At 36.2% G+C, this 27,510-nt stretch overlaps 1 protein-coding gene across 3 annotated transcripts in view; it reads left to right on the top strand.

Moving 5' to 3' along the window:
- The window catches only part of NSUN7 (NOP2/Sun RNA methyltransferase family member 7), a 58,254-nt gene that overhangs the window by 7,340 nt on the left and 23,404 nt on the right, over positions 1–27,510 (top strand). Inside the window, exons 3-9 of one of the 3 annotated variants that reach the window (XM_044224334.1) lie at positions 842–900; positions 1,248–1,378; positions 11,762–11,914; positions 12,260–12,443; positions 13,814–14,024; positions 19,361–19,504; positions 23,352–23,453. In XM_044224334.1, coding sequence (XP_044080269.1) covers positions 842–900; positions 1,248–1,378; positions 11,762–11,914; positions 12,260–12,443; positions 13,814–14,024; positions 19,361–19,504; positions 23,352–23,453 — 984 coding nt within the window. The remainder of the gene's footprint in view (positions 1–841; positions 901–1,247; positions 1,379–11,761; positions 11,915–12,259; positions 12,444–13,813; positions 14,025–19,360; positions 19,505–23,351; positions 23,454–27,510) is intronic. The other 2 variants (XM_044224337.1, XM_044224335.1) reach the window with 2 other exon arrangements.

Genomic DNA, 27,510 nt, shown 5'->3' with positions numbered 1-27,510 from the left:
TCCCACCTCCCAAATAAAAACAAATGCAGGGTGTGCTGTGCATACAGTAGGTTGAATGAATTGAAGCTAGCTAGCCTAGGTTTCTGCTCAACTGATTAAAGCATTTGTCACATGATGTGTGTATAGTTTAAGGAGTTGTAACTGCATTGTGTGGAGTTTTTTCAATGTATCCACTTGTTTCTACCTAGTACCTTTGCAATTCTCTCTCTGCCTGCAATGCTCTCTCCTCTCAGATCTTGCCATGGCTAACTCCTTGTCATTTGGGACTTAGATGAAATGTTATTAATGTCTTCACTGGTGAGTCCTACCAAATATTTCAGTAAGAAGTAATACTGATCTAACACGAACTCTTCAAAAGACTATAGGAAGACTTTACAAGGCCAGCATAACCCTGATCCCAACATTGACAGGGGTATTACGAAAAAAGAATATGACAGACCAATATGCCTCATGATCATAAACATAGGACAAAACTCCTAAATAAGATATTAGCAAATCTAATCCAGTGATACATTAAAAATGATAAGACATTTAAATTGTATCCTCTTTAATGTTTTTCAAAGGACATAAATTAATGGCTGGAATTCCTTTATTATTACTTTAGCTATTCTGATAATGTTCCTTTAACTAGGATTTCATGTGGAGCCTGGGTCCTAAGGGTCCAGAACTCATAAAGATGCCGAGTATTCATCATGTAATTGTAATTTTAGTCTTTGTCAAGAGTTGAGGTGAATTTTAGACAGGAAGGTAAAGGGGTTGTATTGTCTAAAGTGTATTTTGATTCTAAAGTTTTCATTTTCAGTTTTTATTTTCAGTAACAGACATTTTCCTTGTCTTACAGTTCAAGATATTTTGGAAACTATGTTAATAGACAGCTATATCTTCCCAAGTACCACAATAGTAAGTAGACAAGCTTTATATAATTAGCTGTCTCATGATTGTTATTTAGAAAGTACTAAAAAGCCTTTAGATTTAAATCAAAACTAGTTTGCTTCAAAACACATCCTGAACTCTTTCCTACCTCTAATTCTGATCCTAGTCCTTTCTTTGTGATGAACATAGCAAAAATTGTCTTTTAAAAAGGTTTATTTTTTTTATTGAATTTTTTTTTTCCATTTGGAAGTCCTTCTCTATTTCCCAGTACAACCAGACTATGTAAAAATTTATGTCATATTTCTGCTCTCTTATGAAAAAATAGTGGAATGGAAAATTGTATACGTTCCTTTATGTGTCTTTCCCCTTGGTAGCCAGATCATTTGAGCAGTCTTATTATTGTGATGCTGTATGATTTCCAAGATAGAAAATTTCAAGCTCGTCTTTTTTCTGATAATGAAGAGCCCATAGCAGAAGTTCAAGAAGTAGAGAACCTTCTTAACAGGTAATTGTTATAAAGTGCAAAGGATATTTTATATGAAATAATTAGTATTTTCACTGGTAAAATTGTATACCATATAATGTATAGATAAGTGTCAAACATTTATAGAGGAAAAAAATAAAAGTTCATGTTTCTCAAGTTCTTTTACAAACAGTCTTGAACAGGTTAAATATTGTTTAAAATCAAGTTATTTTGAAAGCTTGAATTGTAAGATCCAGCTTGTAAGTATTTAAAAATTCATGAAAAATTCCTAATAATGTTTTAGCATATACATAAGTTATACATCATTTGAAAGAGCTCTTATTTATTGACCTAGCTCTGTTTATAGCACTCCAACAGAAGAACCCACTACTTTGCCAAATTAAAAAAAAACCACACACACAAAAACACAACTTCTATGTAGTTAAGAACAAACTATTAAGTTTTAAGTTTGTTTTCTTTTTAGCTTAAATCTTGGCAGAAAGAAATCACCTACTATGGAGAAAATAATAGTACCTACCTAAAAAGGTGGTTGGGAAAATTAATTAAACTAATGGATATGAAATGCTTAGCTTAGAACTACGCACATAATAAATTGTCAATAAATGTTAAGTGTTACTTTTAGGGCTTTTGTTATCCTGTTGTTGAACCTTAATGGAAAGCAGAATATAGCAACAAAAACAAAAATCAATCTTGTAGGAAGAGTTTTCCCTAGTGTATAATCTGAAACAGTTACTAGTATGGTATTTGTTTTTATGTTGTTATGGGAAATTCAAGCAATTTCATTTAGATTATGAGGCCAGAGGACTAAAGTAATGGAGTGATAAAAATAACTGACAGTTACTGAACACTTAATATGCATCAATCACTTGTCAGGAGCCCTTTAATAAAACCCTCTGAGGAGAATACTGTTAGCAAGCTGTATTTTAATACGTGGAAAAACTGAGGCACACACAGGTCATGGGAACCTACCAAAGGCCATAGATCCAAGAAGGGAGTGGCCAGAATTAAAAGTCAGGAAGGCTGACACCGGAGTCCCAGTGTTAACCATTTCTAAGCTATTGCTCCTTCCACTTAGGACAGTGAGGTCTTGCTGAAGTCCTCTGGAAGACTGAAGTTAAGACATAGTCACATCTCCTGTTAGCTGTAGCCATAAGAAATTATAAGATGGAGAAGAGCAAAAACAATCAGAGGTGTCTCCCCTCTGTGTTAGATGGGTAAGATTCACCCTGTTTCCTGTGTGCGTTTCCAGGAAACCACCTGACTGCCCATTCCACTCCTGGGCAACCTGCCTCCCGGGACAGGCATCCAGATACATCAGAGAGAATTGGTGGGGCAATATGCTGTGGGACAGGCTTGGAGTTACAGCTTTGCTGAGCTTCCCTCAGTTTCTATTTGACTTAGTCAGGACTCAAGAGACACTGGTCGAAGTCCCAGCTAGTCTCCGTGAGCCTAAGGAGAATGGAGGTTAGCTTGAGTCAGCCAGGAAAGCCACGGGGCTCTAACCAAATAAGAAAGACCAGACTATGCTTTCATCATCAGCAGATTTTTAGCTGAACGCTAGCAAGGCAGTGAATAGGACAAGCAAGACCATGGCTCAGGAGGCCAAAGGAGCCAGAAGATACTACTGTCCGAGGATTCCTGATTCCCAGCTCCTGAGCTTACATGTTACAGTTGTGTTTAAGTTTCTTCATATAGACTAACTTGTTTTAATCATCTCCATACCCTAATTCCAAATTCTAGGTTTCCCAGGAATTTGGCTCCATAGGGTCTGGGTGCATTCCTTTGGGCCAATCCCTCATGGCCAATAGAGTAGGAATCTCTCAGTCAACCTCTGTAGATCTCCGGGGGCTTGGGGCTGGGTGCTGTTGTCTCCAAGGAAGCAGAGTCATTGCACACTTGAAGTATACCTTAGTATGTTTCTACTGAGAGGATAAAAACCAGTTTTAAGAGGTGATAGAAGTAATTATTTAGCAAGAAACCCAGTAAGAATGATTTCCTTCTTATGAAAATTCTGTTTGATCTTTGTTGTTGTTATTGTCTTTCCCAGAGATCCTTGTGTTTTATACGCTATCTACCAACTTGTGTCTTTTCCTTTTATTTGTTCATGGCTTTAGTGATCCAATCTAGGATGATACCTATTACCATTTTGAACATATGCAGGGTCCTTAAGAACTCATTCCTTGTATAAATCAATTATGTTTTTAATACTATGTGCATGGGCTCAATAAAAAGATACCATAGCCTTGTCCTCTTTCACTCCCCATGCCCTCACACTAGTCCAAACATCAGTTTGTACCAAATAATGTGTTGGAATTTTGTGACGCAGAATTGGAGATGAGCAGCGAAAGACTAGAGAGGGAGCAGGACGGGAAAGGGTTAGTAGTCCCTCCATCCACACCACCCAAAACTATTCCTCCTGAAGCCTTCCACATTAAATTATGGCACCAACGTCAACCTGGACATCAACTTTGATACTTCTTGTCTCCCCTTTCCTGTGCCCATACTATAGCTCGTGTGGTAACTCCACCTAGAAAACATGCTTCATCTGTCTACTTCCCATTTCCACCATTACCTTCCAGAGCCAAGCCGCCATCTTGCTACACCAGCTTCCTAGTTGATTTCCCTGCCTATAACTCATACTTTCCCACAATCTCTTCTACATGACAGGTAGAGCAGTATTTTAAAAATGTAATTATTTGGTCATAAGAGAGTGTCTTGAACTTATGTCTTGCTGTATCATCTAGAAAACTGGACAAAATATATGAGGCAAAGATTTGGGCATTAGACAAGACATAGCACAGAAACTTGATCCCTGAGAGAATGAAAACAAATGGGATGAGCGTTAGAATAATCCTGGCTTTATGTCTAGAGGTACTTTCCAACTGCAGTACAGGAAGCGGGGCAGCCCAAGAGGAAAATGGTAGTCTTACTAAGAAAACAGAGATCAGAATTTTGGAAGGCTGAATGATAATTTCTTTTCTTTTTTATTCTATTAAAGTGATAAGGTCATTTATATTGAATAATGTTTTAAAATGTTAAAACCAAGCAGGTACTTTACTGAAACAGGGATTCATTACATTTGTTCAGATATGTCTCTTTTCTCGTCTTCCCCAATTCTCTCATTCCCTATAATGTTCCAGTTTCTCATTTGCCAGAATGGTCCCTAAATACTTAGTCATGGGTTTTTATATCTCATATTCTTTCCACTTCTTCTTTGGAAGCTCTTAGACTATTTTGCTTAATTAGCGAATGTTCTGAAACATTCTGAAACAGTCTGATGTCTGATTTTATGTTTGTATGAGAAATTCAAGTAATTGACTGAAGATTTTCCTTTGGCATTGAGAAAATATTCTAGTTAGGGGTGCCTGGGGATCTCAGTTGGTTGAGTGTCTGACTCATGGGTTCTGCTGGGGTTGTGATCTTGGCACAGTGGGATGGAGCCCCCTGTTGGGCTCTGTGCTCAGCATGGAGTCTGTTTGGGATTCTCTCCCTCTCCCTCTGCCCCTCCCTTGACTCACATGTGTGCCATCCTTCTCTCTCTCTCTCAAATAAATAAATAAAATCTTAGAAAAAGAAAATATTCAATTTATGCTTAAAGAGAACCACATATATACAAGATACAAAAATAAATTTGAAATGGATTAAAGACTTGAATGTTAAGACTGGAAACCATAAATCTCCTAGAAAAAAACCTAGGCTGTAAGTCCTAGGCATCAGCATTATTCGTTTGCACCAGTCTCCTTAGGCAAGGGCAACAAAAGCTAAAATAAATTAACAAAAGCTAAAATAAATAAAACAATAAATAAAATAGCTTTTGCACAGAGAAAGAAATCCAATGAAACAAAGTGGCAACCTACTGAATGGGAGAAGATATTTGCATATCATCCATCCAATAAAGGGTTAATGTCCAAACTATATAAAAAACTTACACAACTTAATATTAAAAAACATAACCAATTTAAAAAAGGGGGAAAGGGGGGCACCTGGGTGGCTCAGTGGGTTAAGCCGCTGCCTTCGGCTCAGGTCATGATCTCAGGATCCTGGGATCGAGTCCCACATCGGGCTCTCTGCTCAGCAGGGAGCCTGCTTCCTCCTCTCTCTCTCTCTCTGCCCGCTTCTCTGCCTACTTGTGATCTCTCTCTGTCAAATAAATAAAAAAATAAAAATCTAAAAAAAAAAAAAAAAAGGGGGAAAGGACTTGAATAGACATTTTTCCAAAGAAGGCATATAGATGGCCAGCAGCACATGAAAAGATGCTCAACATCAATACTTATCAGGGAAATGTAATTCTCAATCATCATGAAATACCTGACACCTGTCAGATTGGCTATTATCAAAAAGATGAAAAATAACAAGTGTTGACAAGATGTGGAGAAGTAGAGAAAAGCAAATCCTTGTACGCTGTTGGTGGGAATATAAATTAGTGCAGCCACTGTGGAAGACAGTATGGAGGGTCCTCAGAGAGTAAAAGTAGAATTACTATAGGATCCAGCAATGTCACTGCTGGATATTTATCCAATGAAAATGAAAACACCAATTTGAAGAGATATATGCACCCCTATGCCCATGGCAGCATTATTTACAATAGCCAAGATACGGAAGCAATAGATAAATGAATGAAGATGGGATGTATACATAAAACTCAACTATAAAAAAGGAATGAAATCTTGCCATTCCAACTACATGAATGGACCTAGAGTGTGTTATGCTAAGTGAAATAAGTCAGAGAGACAAACAGCATATGATTTCACTTGTATGTGGGATCTAAAAAACAAATGAACAAATGAAACAGAAACAGTTTCATAGATCCAAGAAACAAACTGTGGGTTACCAGAGCACTGAGGGCTGAGGTGAGCAAAATGGGTGAAGGGGGTTAAGATGTACAGACTTCCAGTTATAAAATAAATAAGTCATGGGTATGCAATATATAATAGAGGGAATATAGTCAGTAATATTCTGATAACTTCAGTGACAGATGAACTAGAATTAACTTGGGGATCATTTCATAATGTCTAAAAATATTGACTCACTATGATATATACCTGAAACTAATAGGATATTGTATGTCAATTATACATCAATCAAAAAATAAGAAAATAAACTGAAGGAAAATGGTGTATTAGGGTTCTATTCTGGCAACTGACCATACCCCAACTAAACAAGAGTAGGCAAAAGAAAGAATTTATTTAAGATATTTCATGGAAGATTGAACATCAAGACGGCAGGAAGGGCAGTGATGTGGCTATGCTTCTACTAAGTCCTATGACTTAAATATCCTCAAGATTCTCTGACTCTAGTCTCTGCTTCTCTGTGTGCTTTGGTTTCTTTCTTTTCCTCCTTTGTTCCCAGAATGGGAAACTTGGCTGCTGACAACTAAGGAGCTTTACCTCTTACAGCACCAACACTAGAAAGACTGGCTTGATTCTCTCTTCCTACATCCAAAAATTGTCTGACCCTGCCTTGAGTCAAGTGCCCATTCACTACCAATCAGCAGTAGCCAAGGAGACCAAGAAAGTCATATGAATGGAGCGAGGAGAGGAACGTTTCTCAGGAGAGAGGGATTTCTATTCCTAGAAGGGAAGCCGTGCTTAGAATGCAAACCCGAGGTTTCTACTGTAGATGGAACATTGGTATGCTAAATATGTTGACCAAGAGCAAGAACTTCCCATTAACTAGGTACATGTTAACTGCCATGATCCGCTGCTAGTTAGAATAACATTCCCCAACTTAAGGAGAGCAACACAAAAATTTTAGGAAATAACGCCTTTTTTCACATGAGTGGTTGTGACGGAGCCATGATATTCTTTCTTTTTCTTTTTTTCAAAGATTTTATTTATTTATTTACTTGAGAGAGAGAGAGCATGAGCAGAGGGGAGGGGCAGAGGCAGAAACAGACTCCCCACTGAGCAGGGGGTCGGATGCAGGGCTTGATACCAGGACCCCAGGATCATGACCTAAAATGAAGGTAGACACTTAACTGACTGAGCCACCCAGGCACCCCAGAGCCATGATATTCTTAAAATATAGGTTTATATTTGTTATTTTATTCTTAGCAAATTGCATTTCTCCACTACATCATCAACCATCACTGACTTATCCAAAATAACCTTCATGGTTCCTTATGGAAAAAAGAGAATAAAACCTATCATAAGCAAGTGATTTGTATATTTTCTTTTGTATTTATGTATTATCCAATTACATTAAAACATATTTCTGTTTACCTTCTAACCACTTTTTCTCTCAATTACGTTTTTCCAATGCTCTGTAGGAATAAATATGAAGATTTTATTCCTTTTGTTCTGTAAAAGAACTGGAACTCCTTTATTGTATTTAGAAATCTAGTAAACTTCTAATTACATAAAATAACTAATGGAAACATTGGGAATAATTCTTTTTGCCATTATTTATAGATATAAAGTTTCTTGGGACATACTATATATTAGGTACAATTTTATATTATATATTAGTTTCTTTCATTTGAGGCCCAGGATATCATTATTGTCCTTTAGAGGCGGCATTTTCTTTGCTATTGGAAGCCCTCAGCTAGACCTGGGCACTAACACACCAGAGAGACTTAGTCTAATCTGGGGTTGAAATAATTGGAAGCTGTGCTTTAGTCCTCATGAAGGCCAGTTAGTCTTTTTTTTTTTTTTTTTTTTAGATTTTTATTTATTTATTTGTCAAAGAGAGAACAAGCAGGGGGGAGTAGCAGAGGGAGTGAGAGAAACAGGCTCCCCACTGAACAGGGAGCCCAATGTGGGGCTTGATCCCAGGACCCTGAGATCATGACCTGAGCCAAAGGCAGATGCTTAATCCACTGAGTCACCCAGGAATCCTGCCAGCTATTTCTTTTTACTTCATTCCTAGCATTGTCTTTTGGTGACCCCATTCAAAGCCTGGGGACTTTATCAAAACTCCCTTCCCATAAAGCTGTCATGCCCCAAATTTCCATTTTTGTTCCCCACGGCCCATGAAATCATCATAAACTCTGCATGGCTCTTATCATCTCAGGCACCTATTTTAGAATTGGCAGATAATTTCATATATGATGCTGCTTCTACTTGGAACACTGGATAGCTCTCTCACACCCCTCCCTGACTCCTGGCTCACTCCTACTTCTACCCTTATGACTTAGCCTAAATGTTACTCCTGAGAAACTTTCGACTCCCATAGCAGTATCCCTCCCTTGTGCCACCATAGTATCCTGCCTTCCGTTGTCACAAATACCTAAGTCATTTAAAAATAATTGCTTTGAAATGAGATTAATGACCACACAAAAAACCAAAATTGCTTTGTCTCCTTTTATTAGACTCTACAGTTTGTGATATCAGAAACAGTATCTTCCTTGTGTATCCCTTTGTTCCTATCACCTAAAACAGTGCTTGGAACACAATAAGAATGCAAATATTTGTTCATGAATAGATTGGTATTTCTCTATGCTAGGTGGCCTTCCATTTCCTGCAGAAAAATTTCCCACTTCCTATGCATGGTATATAAAATTTTTTTGTGACGTGAGACCTGGATCTCTCACCACCCCAAACTCTAAATATGCTTTGCTGTTTAACATCTCCGTATCTTCAGTGTCCTCTGTCCTCTGTCTGTGTGTCTTTTTTCCTGTGGGTCTGGAAAACTCATGCTGTCTGTGTCTTCTCTTGTGGTCTGGAAAATTCTTGCTTCTCTTTTAATAGTTTAAGTTTCTCCTCCTATTCGAAGTCCCTTTGGGCTGATTCTTGTTCTTTTTCTAATACATTTACTTTCTTCTTTGTGTATCTTACAGCATTCATCATGGGCTAAGATTGTTTATATACCTAATACACCACCAAATTATACATTACTTACAGGTGGAAGTTCTCTTTTAATCTCTATAGCCGAGATCTGATCACAGTTTGTAGTTAACAATATTTGAAAAAAAAAATAGGTATAATAGTTCTTATCACTCTTTTAAAAAATTTATTATCACTTCTCAAATAGCCTGCAAAAATATGTTTGCAACAGTTCTGTGAGTTAGATATTAGTTCCTAATTCCCGGAGTTTAGAAAAGCTCAATAACCGGTCTAATGTCATATAGCTAGTAACTGGTGGAAGCAGAATTTGAACCCATATAATCTGATTGCAGAGTCCAAGCCATATGGCTGGAGAGGCAGGGGGAGAGGAGGCAGAAGGAGGGGGCAATAAGGCATGATATCAGGAGGGGCAAAAATGGTTCCGTGTGTGGCAGGCATAGATTCATGGATGGGAGTGGTGGAAATTGAGAACCGAGGAGCTGGTTCAGGTTCAATTATTAATACCTAAGTGTATCATGATAAGGAGTTTCGATTATTTCCTGTAGCTAATGGGTTCATTTTAGATTTAAGCTTAGGAATTCCAGAACTACAATTTAGCATATACAGATCGCCAGGGCGACCTGTACATGTTAAATGTACAGTGTATCTGTATAGATACACTGGCTGTGTATACAGCAGGTGCTGGCAAACAGGGCATTGAGCAGCTCTCTGGTAGTGTTCAAATTATAGTGGGCGGTGGACTTCTGGATCAATGATCCTGAGGAAAGGCCATTTTTGCTTCCATTTTCATCATCGCGGTCCATCTTACAGCTATGGAAGAAGTTACTAGTATAGCCACGGGGTAATCCATTTACAGAAGAAATGTGTGCCTGGTTATCCTAATAACATTTGGATTTGGTCTTTATCCTCAATCTGATATTGCATATTTATACAAAAATCTTTATGACTGTATATATACTTTAAATTACTTTTGTGTGATTGAAAAATATTATAATTCACAGTATGAGATGTTCGCTATCTGGAAATTTGGAAAATTATTTCTCTGTTTACTTCTTCCCCCCACATATACAACACATACATTTTTCTAGGCTTCATAGTTCTAATTTTTATGTGTAATGATTGAATAATTCAGTTGATAGTCCTTATGGTAAATACCGTATAGGTATTTGGAATGACTATTTAATCAAAAGTGGTATGCACTCAGAAACATCTCACATGTATGATATAGAACAGTAACTCACCTCTTTCTATTAATTTATTTTTGATGCACATTAATGTATTATGTAGTTGTTTTTAATGTCCCTTGCTGTAGTTCTCTGACATTAGGAGATAGCACTACACAAATCTAATTTTATTATAGCCCTAGAAGTCCTAATGTTTGATAACCCTTCCTTCTTCTCCCCCAAATGCCCCATCTATGTTCTCCCTCTCTGTTTCCCTCTCTCTACCCGCCCCCCCAATCCCTTCCTTCCTCTAGCTCTCTCTTCCTCATGCAGGCTACATATTCATACACAAACACATTGTTGGTGAAAAGTTCTCATTCTACTGAGTAAATAATCTTTTTTTTTTTTTTTGAGAGAGAGAGAGAGCGAGAACAAGCAAGTGTGCGCACATGCGAGTGGGGAGCGGAGGGGCAAAGGGTGAGTTAGAGAGAGAATCTCAAGCAGGACTCCGCTCTCAGTATGGAGTCAGATGTGGGGCTCAAACTCTTGACCCTGAGATCATGACCTGAATCAAAATGAAGAATTGGATGCTTAACTGACTGAGCCACCCAGAAGCCCCTGAGCAAATAAGAATTTTGATCTTACAAGCTTTCTGTAGCAACGTACACCACTCTGGCTGCACTTGACTCTTCCTCTCCTATCTTTTCCCCATTTCTCATTCAAGGTTATCCTTGAGTTTTATTATTCACTTAGATTCCTACTGTGAAAATTTTGATTATAGGTCCTATATCCTCATTTATTAGCCATTTTCTATGAGATCTAGAGAAATCACTGGATCCTCATGGTAATGCTAATAACCTTTTCTTGTTTTTCTTTTCTGCTATGGGATAATCAGAACTGGTAAGGACTTGATATTGATTCATGAAAGTTCCTTAATCTTACCAAAACTAGACTATTGGCAACTATGATAATAACTAGCCTATAGTGAGTGTCTGCCATGTGCCAGGAATTGTGCTAAGTATTTTGCACACATGGTTGGTAATCACCGCATTAATAGCAAGTTAAGTCGACCACATTCTATAGATGAGAAAACTGGCTGAGAAAAGAGATTCATTAATATACTCGAGGTCACACAGCTAGTAAGTGACAGAAACTGAATTTAACTTCAAGTTTGTCTAACTAAATGCCACACCTCTTTCACTACATAAAATTTCTTTCAATCAGCAACTGATATAAATATCTGGAGAGACATGTATCTACACAGGGGCAGCAAAAACTGAAAAGAAGAAGCCACATTATTGGATTTCTATTTTCAAATAATTTATACTATGGAAATGTGAAGCAGAGTTATAGAAGTTTGTTAGAATTCTAAATCTAATTTGTGAATTTTTCTAGTAGAAAATTGGTAGTCTTGTCTTCAATGCAGTAGTCACCAAGAATGGATTTTCTGTCTCTAGTTTTAAGACGAAATTGGCTGCAGCTTTGGCAAGATGCCGAATCAAACATGATGCCCTTTCAATATACCATATTCTTCCAGAAACTGTTAGGAACCAGGAACTAAGGGCCTCTACTTTGCCACTTTATGCTTGGATAAATACTTGTAAAATCAGGTAAGAGTATTAATCAAATTGTTTATTCACCTTTCACTTTGCTAGCCTTTGAAAATAATGTGATAAGAAATATTATCTTTTTAATGGGTGGGTAGGGCACATCTAGGGGAGTGATCGGGGAACTGTAGTTAGTTCACAATCTTATCACCAAATTACCAAATGTAATTACATAAAAATGTTAACTTTTCTGTATTTAATTATCTTTTAACTTATTGTTGGCTGAAATTGTAAGTTCCATTAAATGCAATATATGCGTGATATTTATATTTATTTTATGAAAAAGTGCTAGTGTCAAATGCATTTTTAATATATTTTTAATTACAACTTACTATTGCATATTTACAGTCCTGAAGACGTTTATTATAGTTTGAAGAAAAAAGGCTATAACAAAGTCAACTCTGTATTGCATACTGATGAGAAAGTCTTTGCTGTGGACCAACATTGCTATGATGTCTTAATTTTTCCATCTCATCTCAAAAATGATCTTCTAAATATGGATCTTTTCAAAGATTATAAACTTATATTTCAGGTAAATGTTTACTTTCATTGTGGTTCTCAATAATCCTACTTACTCAAAGAATCCACTTAAAAATAAAACCTAACATTGGGAGAAGGAGAGAAGTGAGTTGGGGGAAATCAGAGGGGGGACAAACCATGAGAGATTGTGAACACTGAGAAACAAACTGAGGGTTTTGGGGGGTGTGGAGGGTCAGGTGAGCCTGGTGGTGGGTATTATGGAGGGCACATATTGCATGGAGCACTAGGTGTGGTGCATAAACAATGAATCTTGGAACACTGAAAAAATAAAATTAAAAAAAAAACTCAACAAACATTATATTTTTATAGATTATCAAGAAGATTTATAAACCTAATTCTTGGCTATTTTATTGAATAAAATTAATACCCTTACAAGCAGTGTTCCTATGTACTTCAGCATCTTTGTCCCATGTGCAGTTATAAAGAACATGTTCTCCTTCGTAGACTCTATAGATGGGGATACTTGTACTGCTGGAAGCTGAAAGGCTGTATTTTTCTCTTCCAATGGAGCATTGAAAAAAAAAAAAGTGCAATGGTACCTTTTCTACCTTCCGTTTCTGGGAAAGATGCTAGTACCATCCTGAATTTGAAAATGCAACATTTAATACTTTCCCATTACCTCCTTAATATGGTCTTACAGCATTGATTTTTAAGAGGTGTATAATGACTAACAATACAGGAAGAGAATGTGAGGTATAATGGGGTTTCAATAGAATGAAAAATAAATGGTCCAAAAAATTAGGTTTTATTAGTTTTTATGTCCTTAGATTCCAATTCTTGCCTCAGATTTACCTTGGTCCTCTAAGGTTTATTCCTTCACAGCTCTCATATTCTTGGGTAGAATCTCTTGGCCTTAACTTATAGTCATACCGTATTGAGCCCTGAGATCAACTGCAGAAACCCATTTGTCTAGACCCCTTTTATAAGCTTGCCAACCATCTAACTTTTATTATCTATGAGTTAGCAGTGATTTAAATGACCGTATAATGGGAAGAAATAATGGCAGTAACTGATGATTGAGTTTTTCATGAAGGGGTAAGAATGGATGCTATAGTAGGACATCACTAATGTATTAATCACATTTTGGGGATTTTTGACAGTGTCTTAACACTATATGAAAGTGAAATGATAACATTCATAATTTAGGTTAAGCAAAGTTAAGGTCTTTGTTTCCATCAGTTATTTTTGTTAATTTTGTCTTCTAACATATATTAAGATGTTTTAAACCCAAATGGATTAGGTATACTCAGGAGTTCTACCCAGTACCTTTTTTTTTTTTTTTTTTTTTACTTAAGCAAAAAAAAGTCAGTTCATGCTTCTAGTCAAACCATTTGAAATTCTAATCATGTTATTATCTTGTAGGACAAATCTCGAAGTCTCGCTGTCCATTCTGTAAGGGCTTTATTAAATATGGATGATGATATCTTAATGGTTAATACAGGTTCATGGTACACAGTTGCCCATATGTCAGTCTTAACAAATAATAACACCTCAAAAATATTTGTGTGTGGAGTAAAATCACAAGATAAGGATCCTGACCTGAAGAACCTTTTTACAAAAATGGGATGTAAAAGTATGTATAAATATTTATTTGTTTGGTGATTAAGGTTCTGCAAAATTTTGAAATGTCAAAAATGTTTGAATTTGTTATTTTTTGTATTACAAAAACTCTGTATATACTATGCTTTTCAAATATTCCCTACTTCATATTACACCAGGCACTTCTCTTTATTTAACATCGGTTATACAACTGTAGTTTAAATTAATGAATATATTGGCACTTGGTATATTGCTTGGCATTAGCTACCATATAATTTGAAATTCAAACAATAATTAAAGAAGGTAGTAGAAATTATCATACTTTAATAAATAAGAACACATCTAAAAGAGTGCTTGACAGTGTTAATATCTAGGACTAGAGGCTACGTCCCTTAGGCTTCTTATTTTCAAAATCTTCTTCATTGACTCATGTTGTGACTAAAGATAACATTTTATTAGAGATTCGTTGAGGCTGAAAAACTAAGCAAAACTTTCGACAGGTTCATAGGGAGACAAAAAGTAGAATTCAGAACTTGACCTGGAGAGGTAGCCAGGTAAATACCTAGGGTTTCACTTGGAGAGAGAAGTAGGCTGGATAGTGATCAGTTGTCTAACAGACTGAAGCCAAATTTCAGTCATCTCATTCCCAATTGGATTAAGGTGATCTGGGATTATTAGTGCCCAGATTTAGCTGCCTATCAGAAGCAAAAGTAAATTCTCTGGAAGAAAATAACATCATCCTAAATTTCATATTATCTCCTAAATTTTTTCAAATACAATGTCTGGCACTCAATTTAAAAACAACAACAACAACAATAACAAAAGGCGAACAAGAAGGAAAAATAAGACTGATATAAAGAGAAAAATGCTACAATAGGAGCAAACCCACGGATGATCCAGATACTGGAGATATCAGATGTGGACTTTAAAATAACTATGATTAGTATGCTGAAGAGACTAAATGTCAAGTTGTAGAATTTTTGTAGAGAACTGGAAACTATAATTCTTTTAAGTCAAAAGAAAATTCTATAACTAAAAAATACAACATGTAAAATTAAGAAGTAAAAAATTTAACAGTAGATTAGACAGAGCTAAAGAAAGAATAAGTGAACTGATAAGCCACAAGAAAATATCCAGACTGAAGCAAAGGGAGACAAAAGGATTAGTAATATGGAAAAGATCATAAAACACACATGAGACTCAGTGATCCAGTGCTCTTCCACATGCTGTGATTAAAAGCACAGAAAGAGAAGAGAAAAATAATTGAGAAGAAACAATATTTAAAATGAAGGCTGGGAATTTTTCAAAATTAGGTGAAATAAATTAAGCACCATAGATTCAAGAAGCTCTATAAACTCCAGTAAGAATAAATATATAGAAAAATATTAGGTACATTACGGCATAACTGCTGAAAACCAAAGACAAAGCAGCCTGGGTGGTAATATAGATTACCTTTAATGGAACAGCAACAAAACTAAAAACTAACTTTTCAACAGAAATAACTGAAACCAAAAAACTATTAATATCTGCATAGTGTAGAAAGAAACTACCAAGGAGATTTCTAAACTCAGCAGAAATTTCCTTTGAAAAAAGATATTCTTAGAGAAATGTAATCCGAGCTTGTCAACAGCAGACACAATGGAGGATATACTAAGGAATATTTTTTGAGTAGAAGGAATATTTTCTCATACAGAAAGTTGTAGATGCTGGAATAAATGAAAATCAATGGAAAAGGTAAGTAAACTAAATAATTATAATCTAATGTTTTGTGGGATTATAAACTAAGGTGGGGTTAAAATATATTACAAATAATTAAATTATAACCATGGTACATAACTTAGAGAGAAGGAAATGGAATTAATGCTTTTTATCATCTTTGTTTTGTCCAAGAAATGGTAAATGTAGTAAACTATTAAGTAGTGTCATGTGTTATAACTGGGGCAGTGAATAAACAAATAATAAAAGAATGTTTAACTAATATCTAGGAGGGGGTGGAAAATAGAATATAGCGTTGGAATACCATATTACCATAGAAAAGGTAAGACAAATAGAAAGCAAGTAGGTAGATTAAACTTTAAAAAATATGTATATAAATACATTACATATGCATGACTAATACTTGAAATAAAAGACAATGCCAATATTAGATTTTAAAGATTAACTATATGCTGTTTATAAGAGAGACCCTTACATAAAAGGATATTAAAAAAACTTGGAAGCACAGAAAAAGATATACATTATATATGCTAACAAAAGAGCTATTGACAAAGTAGATTTAAGTCAAGAAACATTACTAGAAATATGTTCATCAGGAAAATGAAAGAGTGTGAAAGAAGTATGTACTTAATAATATAATCTCAAATATAACTAAACTATAGATTTCACAGATGATTGTTGCAAGGTTGCTAGATACAAGGTGATATACAAACCAGTTTCTGCATACCAATATCAAAAGTTTGAAAATGAGTTTGAAAATTTACAATAGTATCCAAAACCATACTCATTTAGGAGTACTTCTCATAAAAGGCATGTAAGACCTCCTCATAGAGCTATGGACCATTACTGAAAGACAGAAGACCTAAGTAAAAAAAAAAAAGATCATGTTTATGAACTGAAAGATTCCATGTCATTGAGATGAACTTTCTAAGTTGATCTGTATGGGTTCGGTTCAATCCACATAGCACTGCAGAGTACTGAGATTTTTTTTTCAGTAAATGGTGCTAGAAAAAGTGAAACCCATACATACTTTACACACCATCAATACAAATCTAGAATCTCCTAGAATTTATTATAGGAAAAACACTTAATGACTGTGATTGGTAGAGATTTCTTAAACAGGATACACAAAGCACTAACCACAAAGGAAAAGATTGATAAGCCGGGCTATAGTAAACTTTTATTTTATTTTAATTTATTTTTTTAAAGATTTTATTTGACAGACAGAGATCACAGGTAGGCAGAGAGGCAGGCAGAGAGAGAGGAGGAAGCAGGCTTCCCGCGGAGCAGAGAGCCCGATGAGGGACTCGATCCCAGTCCTGGGATCATGACCTGAGCCAAAGGCAGCAGCTTTAACCCACTGAGCCACCCAGGCGCCCCTAAACTTTTAAAAAATTTAAAACTTGTGTACATGAAGAGAGTGCAAATGCGAACTGTAGAGAGGGAATATATAAACTGGTGAAGTTTCATCCACAGGGTATAAAGAGTATAACAATAAAAAGACAGCCCAATTGGAAAATGTGCAAGAGACGTGACCAGTCATTTCACAAAACAGGATGTCCAGATGCTAAAAAAACTTAGGTAAAAGTAGTCAATCCCATTACTAATGAGGGAAATGTAATTAAAATCACCACATGTCTACAGAATGATTAAAATTTAAAAGATTGGGAGGGTGCTTGGATGGCTCAGTTGGTTAAGCATCTGACTCTTGATCTCAGCTCAGGTCTTGACCTCAGGGTAGTGAGTTAAAGCCCTGTGTTGGGCTCTACACTGGGCATGGAGCCTACTTTAAAAAAAAAAAAGACTGTCGGTACCAGGTACTGGCGAGGTAAAGAGCATTGGTAATACTCAAATACAGCTGGTGGGATTGTAAACTTGTACAAACACTCTAGAAAACTAGCATTAATCACTAAAACTTGAATAGGTACATACCATGACCCAGCATTTTACTTCCAATCGCCCACCTGAATTTTTACCTAGTTAACAAGAGAGAATAGGAACCATTAGGTAACCACGCAGTAGAGGAAAGGAAGTTTCTCCTTTTAGAAGTCTTCCAACTAATAAGTGAAAAAAGGATGACAGACCTGAAATGTGACTATTTTGCAACCCCTTTGCTAGTGCTGAAAAGACAACTTAATGGATGAATATGATGTGACCTGTGAAGTAGTTTTGTCCCCTTTCTATCCTCCCCCCCGAAAAAGGGAAGAAAGAAAGAAAAAGAAAAAATGGAATCTAATTAAGCTTCTAGAGATCCAGCTACTAAGTCATAGGAAGCACAGAAGACAGGACCATGTTAAAAGTACACTCTAGGGAAGCAATTAGCGAAATCCAGACTATGGAAAACTCTTCGTAGTACAAATAACCATGTTTCATTAGGAAATAAATTGTAAGAAAAAACGGAAAGGGAACCTATCAAAATGAAATTTAAAATAAGGCTTAGCAGCTAATTGCAATGTATGTATCTTATTAAAATCCAGATTCAAACAAACTGTAAAACATTTTTGACATGTGTGAGACTATTGGGAAATTTAACACATAATTAGATGTTTTTATTATTCAATGATAATAAGGAATTATTATTTTTTAATTTGTGTGGTTGTATTTTTAAAGGAGTTCTTATCTTTTAGATATATATGGTGAAATATTTATAGATTCAAATCATGTGGGTGGGTGGAAGCGGGTACAGATCTAGATGAGACAGAAGTGGGCAGGAATGGTTCACTGTTGCATCTCCATGGTGCGTACTTGAGACTTTATTATAGTTTGTTGTCTGTTTTTGTATATGTTTTAATTTTTCTGACAGAAACTTAAAAACGGGAGAAAAGGAAAAGGTCCACTGATTAGAAAAACAACAACAATTTCAAAACAGACAGAATAGGAGGACAAACACGGTGATCAGACAAGAGAAAGGGGTTGGGTGAGCAGTTTCGGGGGTGACTCCCCAGCACGTGATGGGAGGGAGAGCCATTGCAGAAGTGGAGGGGTGGCCTAAAGATAGGGACACAGACCACTATACTCTGAGGGAGGGCAGACTTTCTTAAACCAAATTACCAAGTCCTTAAGGGACTTTAGACTCCCTCATAAATGCTACTGACACTCATTTTTCACTGGGGAGGATAACATATAAATGGAGATTACAAATGGCAAAGGGAAATAACCAATACTGAGCATTTACTATGTACCAGGCCCATACTAAACTGCTTTATCTCAGTCTTTACCACACTTAGATGAAGCAGGCATTATTATCCCGTTTTATGAATATAAGGAAATGGAGATTCAGAGAGATTAAGTCACACAGCTAGTAAACAGGGGAGTTGGGAGTCACACTTGGGTATTTCTGCCCCCAAAGCCCATTTCCCTCCACTACATCACACTATTTTGAAAGAGCCTGAAGTCCATAATGAAAAATGAAATGACATTTTATGTAGAAGGTATTTCAATCTCAAAATTGTTCCCTCAAGTGAAGGAGAAAGAGAATTCATGTTTTAACTTTAGGAAGTTATCAGAGAACAATAGCTCTCTTTTCTATGTTAAGATGATTTTTTTGTGATGTTGAGGATTTAAAAATGAACAATAATAAATCAATCTAGTTACATACTGTATTAAGATTTTTAATTAATGTTTTTACATTAATTTTTGGTTTTTTCCTCCAAGATATTGAAATACTTCATGAGACATTTCTTAACATTGAATCAAAGGATCATAGATTACAGAAAGTTAAAGTGATTCTGCTGCTACCTCGTTGTTCAGGACTGGGTGTTAGTAATCCAGTGGAATTTATACTAAATGAACATGAAGGTACTTGAAAATTTTTTAATTTATAAATTATTGAAACTTGTTGATAATTTCAAAAATAAAGTTATTTAAAATCATTAAAAGGGCACATTAAATATATCTGATTAATGAATAGCTATCATGTATAGAGCACTTACAATGTATAAAGTACTTGACAGGCCACCTAAGTAGATCAGTCGGTTAAGTGGCTGATTTTTTATTTTGGCTCAGGTCATGATCTCAGGGTCCTGGGATGGAGCCCAGCGTTGGGCTCTGCACTAGGGACGTAGTCTGCTTCTTTCCCTTTCTTTTTCCCTCTACTCCTCCCCCTGCTTGCACTCTCTCTCTCTCAAATAAATAAATAAATTAAATATTTTTAAAAATACAATACTTTACATTAATTGTCTCAGTTAATCCTTATAGTAATCCTTTGTGATATGCACAAGGGGAATATTAAAAATATCTAATAATTGGAATGATGTAGGCCATCAGAACAGATGTTGGCCACTATGCTATTCTGATATATACCAGAACTCAAGATAAAGGCATTAAAATTTATCAGCATTTTAGATTAAAAAACTGAGACTCACAAAGCTTAATTCATTTGTATAAGGTCACAGGTTCTAGTTAGTAACAGAGCTAGAATTCAAATGTAGATCAGCCAGACCCTACAGACTGTTCTAAAATGGTCCTAATTAAATCATTATCACATTATTTCAAACTCAAAAGACTTCTTTAACCCCCAGTATGTATGTTTTATGATATGAATACCTCAGATTAAATATTAATTCTAGGAATATTTTATTTGCTTATTTAATAAATCATAAAATATTATTTAACACTGCCATTTATTGAACACTTGTATATAAGACAGTGAACCAAGCATTTTGTTTTGACTATTTTATCAAGTCCTCACAAGAACTCTGTGAATCAGTTACAGTAGTCCCCCATTATCTATGAAAATTCATTCCAAGACCCCCAGTAGATGCCTAAAACCATATGCAGTACGGAACCCTATATGTACTGTGTTTTTCCCCATACCTTTGCACCAATGATAAAGTTCAATTTATAAATCGGGCACAGTAAGAGATGAATAATTATAAAATGGAGCAAGTATAACAATATTCTGAAATAAAAGTCATAGAAATATGGTTTCTCTTTCAAAATATCTTCTTGTACTGTACTCACCTTTCTTGGGGTGATGAGAGATGCCAAAATGTCCATGTGACGAGACGAAGCGAGCTGAGTGATGTAAGCACCGTGATGTAGCGTTAGGTTACCACTGACCTTCCGCAGATTCAGAGAAAAAGGATCTTCTGCTTCCGGGACCGAGGCTGGCCTTCAGTAACTGAAACTGCAGAAAGGAAAACCACAGATCCTGAACTCTGGTTTTCTACATTTTACGAGTCCGGACTCTGAGGCTCACAGGTTGAAGCTCCCCGGAGCCGTTCAACTAGTGTCAGAACCCAGATCCGAACACACCGGCTCTGACTCCGAGGCTGACACTGGGAGCCACTTTCTTAATCCGAGTATATTTGCTGTGCATTAACTGAAATGGATCCTTACTCTAATCCGTTCACACTGAAAGCTCTGGTTAGATAAGATTGCCTGGAATGTTAGATAACGAAGATGTTTCACCAACAATCAGCGTAGAGTGAGCACCTATTTTCTTTTTCTCTAAGGACAGAATAAAAAATGAGAAAACTGCAGGGACAGAAACTAATATTTATTGCACACAACTATGTGTCGGTCAATATTCTAGGTGGTACGCATGCGCTATCACTTAATATCTACAATCACTTTTGGAGGATAGTGTTCTTTGATTATCTCTATTTTGTAGGGGGAGGGGACAAGACTCAGAGAAATCTCACAAGCCGCCTAAGGTCATGTAGCTAGTCAACAGAGAAGCTGGGGTTAAATTCAGATGAGTTAGCGCATTCCTCGATACTGCACCACGTGTAACTGGGCTTACACTGTTGTGCATGGAATTTTGACATGTTATGGAAACTTTCTTCCCAGCGACAGTAAAACAGAAGAATAACCAACTCAGATGGGAGAATGGTGACCTGAGACTCTCCCTACATTAACTGGGAAATAAATAAGAATTAGTGGACACTGGAGAAGGAGGGGAAGAAACAGTTGTACCTATAATAAACCTCGCAGTCAAGAGATCTAGAGCTTCCAACTGAGAGACTGTGGCCTTACACTGGGCGGTCTTGAAGTGGGAATGCGGGGGGGGGGGGGGGGGGGGGGGGGGGTGGCAGGTGGCGGGTGGTAAACTAACCAAAGGTAAAAAGAAACTAAAGGCTGGTTGGAGCTGGGAGAGTGGGCTGGGTAGGCCCAAAAGGACCACCAGTGATGGAAAAGCAGAAAGTAAAAAGTTTCCTAAGTTTTAGCAACGTTCTAAAAACTTTGATCAAGAGACAACAGGATCAGCCAAGAAGCTGCCTTCCACAAACCTGGGAAAAAAGGAGGTTTCCTCTGAGGAGGTAATAAAGAGCTGCTGACCTAGTGCCCAAGGTAGAAATATTAGTAATAAACCTAGTGAGGATGAACCCAAAAGACTTAGATATGAGGTACAAGGGAGAAATTGTGGATTAGTTTGAAAGACATTTCAACATTGAAAAATATTTGAACCATTGAGGAGTATATGAAATTGTTCTTTGCTAACAACTTGGAATTACATTAAAATGGGGTGAAAGAGGTAAATTGATATGGTTTTATAGTACAATAATGTGTAAATGGTCCTCTAAGAAGTGGTGAATAGAGATAGAAAAATGTGAAGTGTAAAGCTAAATTGGGAAGAAATGGAGTTTAATTAACCTTTAGTGATAGTGCTGGAAAGGAGAACAGCCAATTATGGCATAAATAATTGATTCTCACTCCAGGAAGTTACTGAGAGGCAGAATAAACAGAAGTTAGAGGTTTGGACTCCCTGGTCAGATTTCTGAGAATCATGGTTCTACAGAACCGTAGTTCTGTAGAATGACTACATTCTGTAGGATGGATTCTGAACTACAGAATACATGGTTCTACAGTAGAATCATGGTTCTACACCTAGTGGTTATGTGACCTTAGATAAGTAGTTTAATAGATGTTTGAACAGTTTTCTTCATGTTTAAAGGGGTAATAAAGGGGGTGGTAGGGGCACCTGGGTGACTCAGTCCATGAAGGGAATCTGCTTCGCCCTCTCCCTCTGGCCCTCTCTCCCCACCACCCTAGCTCATGCTCATGCCCTCTCGCTCCCAGTCTCTTTCAAATAAATAAGTAAAAAGTATTTTTAAAAATGGGGGTTGATAAATAAAATAATGTATATAAAACAGTATTCAATATATCTTAGTTAATATCAAGGAACTCAGTTTAAAAAATTTCCTAAAGTTTTCTTTAAGAGTTTCTTGACTTCTTTCTTATTCTATGAAGACATATACTCACTTCTCTTAATTTTTTTCTTCCAAAATTTCTTTGCTAAGTTAATGTTGTTAACTGTATCCTTTTGTGTTTTTTCCTACTCAAATCTACTCAAATCTCATCACCTTTCTGCCTTGGAAATAAATCTCTTTTCTTTTCCTCTATTAGTTTCCAGAATTACAGCATTCTCTCTTCTGTACCTAAATGACTTAGTTGGCTAGTAGGATGACTGTCTCATAAGAACTTGGAGAAGAAAAACAATATTAAAACTAAGCAAAATTACCTTTATTTAGCTTTTTAATTTTAACTCAGCTTGTTTATAATACTATTTATGTAGTTTTAATAAATATTTTCCATGAAAACTCTAATAGGAAAAATGAGTTAAAAATTAAACTATGTGATTATAGCAATATATGAACAACACCCAATAGTGATGTATTTTTAAAAATTTATTTGCTTTTAGATACAGGTTTACTTAAAGATTTCTCTCAAGGAGGCACATCAGAAGATAAACTTCACATTCTTGCTCAACAGCAATACGAACAGCTCACACATGCAATGAAATGTAAGTTCATTATCAGTGCAATCTTAAAATATGTTATAAATCTTAGAAACATTAATACTTCATTTATCTATTACAGGCGGACAATGAGTTGTGAATCATATGTGAATTTTCCAAAAATTAGTGCCTTCTAATACCAGAATATTTATTTTTACCCAATTCAGTCTGTCTTTTATTTATTTTTTTAAAGAATTTATTTATTTGACAGAGATCACAAGTAGGCAGAGAGGCAGGCAGAGAGAGAGGAGGAAGTAGGCTCCCTGCCAGGCAGAGGGCCCGATGTGGGGCTTGATCCCAGGGCCCTGGGATCATGACCTGAGCTGAAGGCAGAGGCTTTAACCCACTGAGCCACCCAGGCACCCCTCAGTCTGCCTTTTAAAAGTAGGTTCTGTGCTATCATTTGTAGCATAGGTTAGCAAGCATAATAAACAGTTTCTTCATGCTGCAGTAAAATAATTACATACATCCATTATGGAACCATTTTGTTTTCTTTGGCTTCTTACTTGATGTGATTTTTCTGTTGTCATTGTGCCTGCCCATAATAACTATTCTACCATCCAAATTTTAATCAAACTCTTACATCTCTTAGTACTAAACAGAGAATAGAGAAATGCAATTACAAACAAAGCCTAGATTTTGAGGAGCATTGCCCTCAAATGGATATGGATATGGGAAATTGAGAGGCCTCTGAGAAATGACATAAACTATTATTAATTCAGGGCATGTTTATCAAGTGTGAACTCTGGGTTAGGCTGGATAATAGGGATATGAGTGGGAATAAATCCGATCTCCAAAGGCTCAAAGATAAATATACAGGTATAGATAATTCAGTACATGAAGGTAGAATGTAGATGAGGTAGAAATAAGACACATGGAAAGCCCAGAGCAGGTCTGCCCTTTTAGTTGATGCTACTAATAAACATTAATTTGAACATGAATATGAATATCTATGAAATAAGTTGGTTGGAAGATTAGAAGGTTGGTAAATAATTTTTTGATGCTTTCTCTAATTACTTTATTTAAATTACAGTATCATCTCCTGAAACTATCCTCCATCCCTACTTTTTCTCTACAGCACTTATCACCTCCTAAAGATACTATCTGATTTAACTATTTGTGTCTTATCATGTCAATAAAGCATGGAAAAGCAGCTCCCCAGGGGCAGCGATTTTTGTCTGTGTATCTTGGATGCCTAGAATAGTGCTTAACATGGAGTAGGTGCTTGATAATGTGTGAATAAATGAGTGAGTGTCAGTAGTAGTCTTATCTCATTTTACAGAAGAAGAATCTGAGAGTTTAACTAAATTTGCCAGATTCATACAGCAGTTAAGTAAAGAATTGGAATCCATACCGAGTATGGATATAGAGTCCTTTAAACTAGTTCTGTGATATGGCTTGTGGGAAAAAGCCAAGAGGATCAAGCTTATGGTGCTATGCAATGTTGCTTGTCTGTAACTGGCTTGGTCACATTGCTTGAGCTTCCAGTTTCCAGATAGATCGATGAAACCAGCAGCCTGTTCTTTGAAAACAATAAAATTGATAAACCCCTACTCAGACTTATCAAAAAGAAGGAAGAAAGGACCCAAATAAATAAAATCACAAATGAGAGAGGAGAAATAAAAACCAACACCACAGAAATACAGTTGTAAGAGAATATTATGAAAAACGTTATACCAACATATTGGACAACCTAGAAGAAATGGATAAATTCCTAGAAACATATAAACTACCAAAACTGAAACAGGAAGAAATAGAAAACTTGAACAGACTGATAACCAGCAAAGAAATGGAATCAGTAATCAAAAACCTCCCAACAGGGGTGCCTAGATGGCTCAGTTGGTTAAGCATCTGACTCTTGATTTTGACTTAGGTCATGATCTCAGTGTCCTGGGACTGAGCCAGGACTCAGCCAATCAGTGGAAAGTCTGCTTAAAAATTCTCTCCTTCTCCCTTTGCCTCCTTACACACACACACACACACACACTCTCTCTCTCTCTCTCTCTCTCTCAAATAAATAAAAAAAAAGTCTTTAAAAAACAAAACAAAACAAAAAACTCTCCCAGCAAACAAAATCCCAGAGCCAGATGGCCTCCCAAGAAATCTACCAAACATTAAAGATTAATACCTATTCTCCAACTATTACAAAAAATAGAAATGGAAAGAAGACTTTCAAACTCTTTCTACAAGGCTGTATTACCTTAATTCCAAAACCAGACAAAGGCCCCACAGGCCAATATTCCTAATGAACATGGATGCAAAAATTCTCAATAAAATATTAGCAAGCCAAACCCAACAATACATTAGAAGTATTATTCACGATCAAGTGAGATTTATTACTGGGTTGCAAGTGTGGTTCAACATCAGTAAATCAATCAACATGATATACCACATTAATAAAAGAAACAATAAGAACCACATGATCCTCTCAATAGATGCAAAAAAAAAGGATTTGACAAATACAACATGCATTCATGATTAAAAAGCCTCAACAGAGTAGGGATACAGGGAACATAACCTCAACATAATAAAAGCAATATAGATCGCCTGCCAGTGTGCCTGCCACACTGTTTGCTTGTGCTCGCTCTCTCTCTCCCTCTCTCTGACAAATAAATAAATAAAATCTTAAAAAAAAAAAGGCCATATATGAAAAACCCACAGCTAATATCCTTAGTGGGGAAAAAAATGAGAACTTTTCCTCTATAGTCAGTAACAAGACAGGGATGCCCACTCTCACTGCTGTTTCTTTTTTTTTCTTTTTTTTTTTTTTTCACTGCTGTTTCTTAACATGATACTGGAAGTCCTAGCCTAGCAATCGGATAACCAAAAAAATAAAAGGCACCCAAATTGGCAAGAAAAATGTCAAACTTTCACTATTTGCAGGGCACATGATACTCTATTTGGATAACACAAAAGACTCCACTAAAAAATTACTAGAACCAGTAACACAAATTCAGTAAAGTCACAGGATACAAAATCAACGGACAGAAATGTGTTGCATTTCTGTACACCAATAATGAAGCAGCAAAAAGAGAAATCAAGGAATTTATATCATATACAACTGTACCAAAAACCATAAGACACATAGGAATAAACCAACCAAAGAGGTGAAAGACCTGTTCTCTGAAAACTGTAAAACACTGGAGAATGAAATTGAAAATGATACAAAGAAGTGGGAAAACATTCCATGTTCATAGATCAGGAGAACAAATATTGTTTAAATGTTGCACTATGCAAAGCAATCTACACATTTAATGCAATTCCTGTCAAGATACCACCATCATTTTTCATAGAATTAGAACAAATAGTCCTAAAACTATACAGAACCACAAAAGACCCCAAATAACCAAAGCAATCTTAAAAAAGCAAAGCAAAGCTGGAGGCATCACAATTGGCACAGAAACAGACACATAGATCCATGGAACAGCATGAAAAACCCCAAAATGGACCCAGAACTAATCTTCAACAAAGCGGGAAAGAATATCCAATGGGAAAAAGACAGTCTCTCTTCAACAAATGGTATTGGGAAAACTGGACAGCAACATGCAAAAGAATGAAACTGGACCACTTTCTCATGCCATACACAAAAATAAATTCAAAATGGGTGAAAGACCTAAATATGAGATAAGAAACGATCAAAATCCTAGATGAGAACACAGGCAGTAACCTCTTTTACATTAGACATAGCAACTTCTTACTAGATAGGGCCCTTGAGTCAAGGGAAATAAAAGCAAAAATAAACTTTTGGGACTTCATCAAGATAAAAATCTTCTGTCCAGTGAAGTAAACAATCAAAAAAACTGAAAGGCAACCTCTGGAATGGGAGAAGATATTTACAAATATCCAAAAAGGGTTAGTATCCAAAATCTGTAAAGAACTTGTCAGATTCAACACCCCAAACCAAATAATCCAGTTAAGAAATGGCAGAAGACATGAATAACATTTTTCCAAAGAAGACATCCATATGGCCAACAGACACATGAAAAGATTCTCAACATTACTCATCAGCAGGGAAATGCAAATCAAAAGTACAATGAGGTATCACCTCACACCTGTCAGAATG

This window comes from Neovison vison, chromosome 11 (genome assembly GCF_020171115.1).
Source record: "Neovison vison isolate M4711 chromosome 11, ASM_NN_V1, whole genome shotgun sequence".
In the NCBI taxonomy this organism is placed as follows: Eukaryota; Metazoa; Chordata; class Mammalia; order Carnivora; family Mustelidae; genus Neogale; species Neogale vison.
The sequence above is the reverse complement of the archived record's forward strand: the minus strand, read 5'-3'. Positions and strand labels throughout refer to the sequence as shown.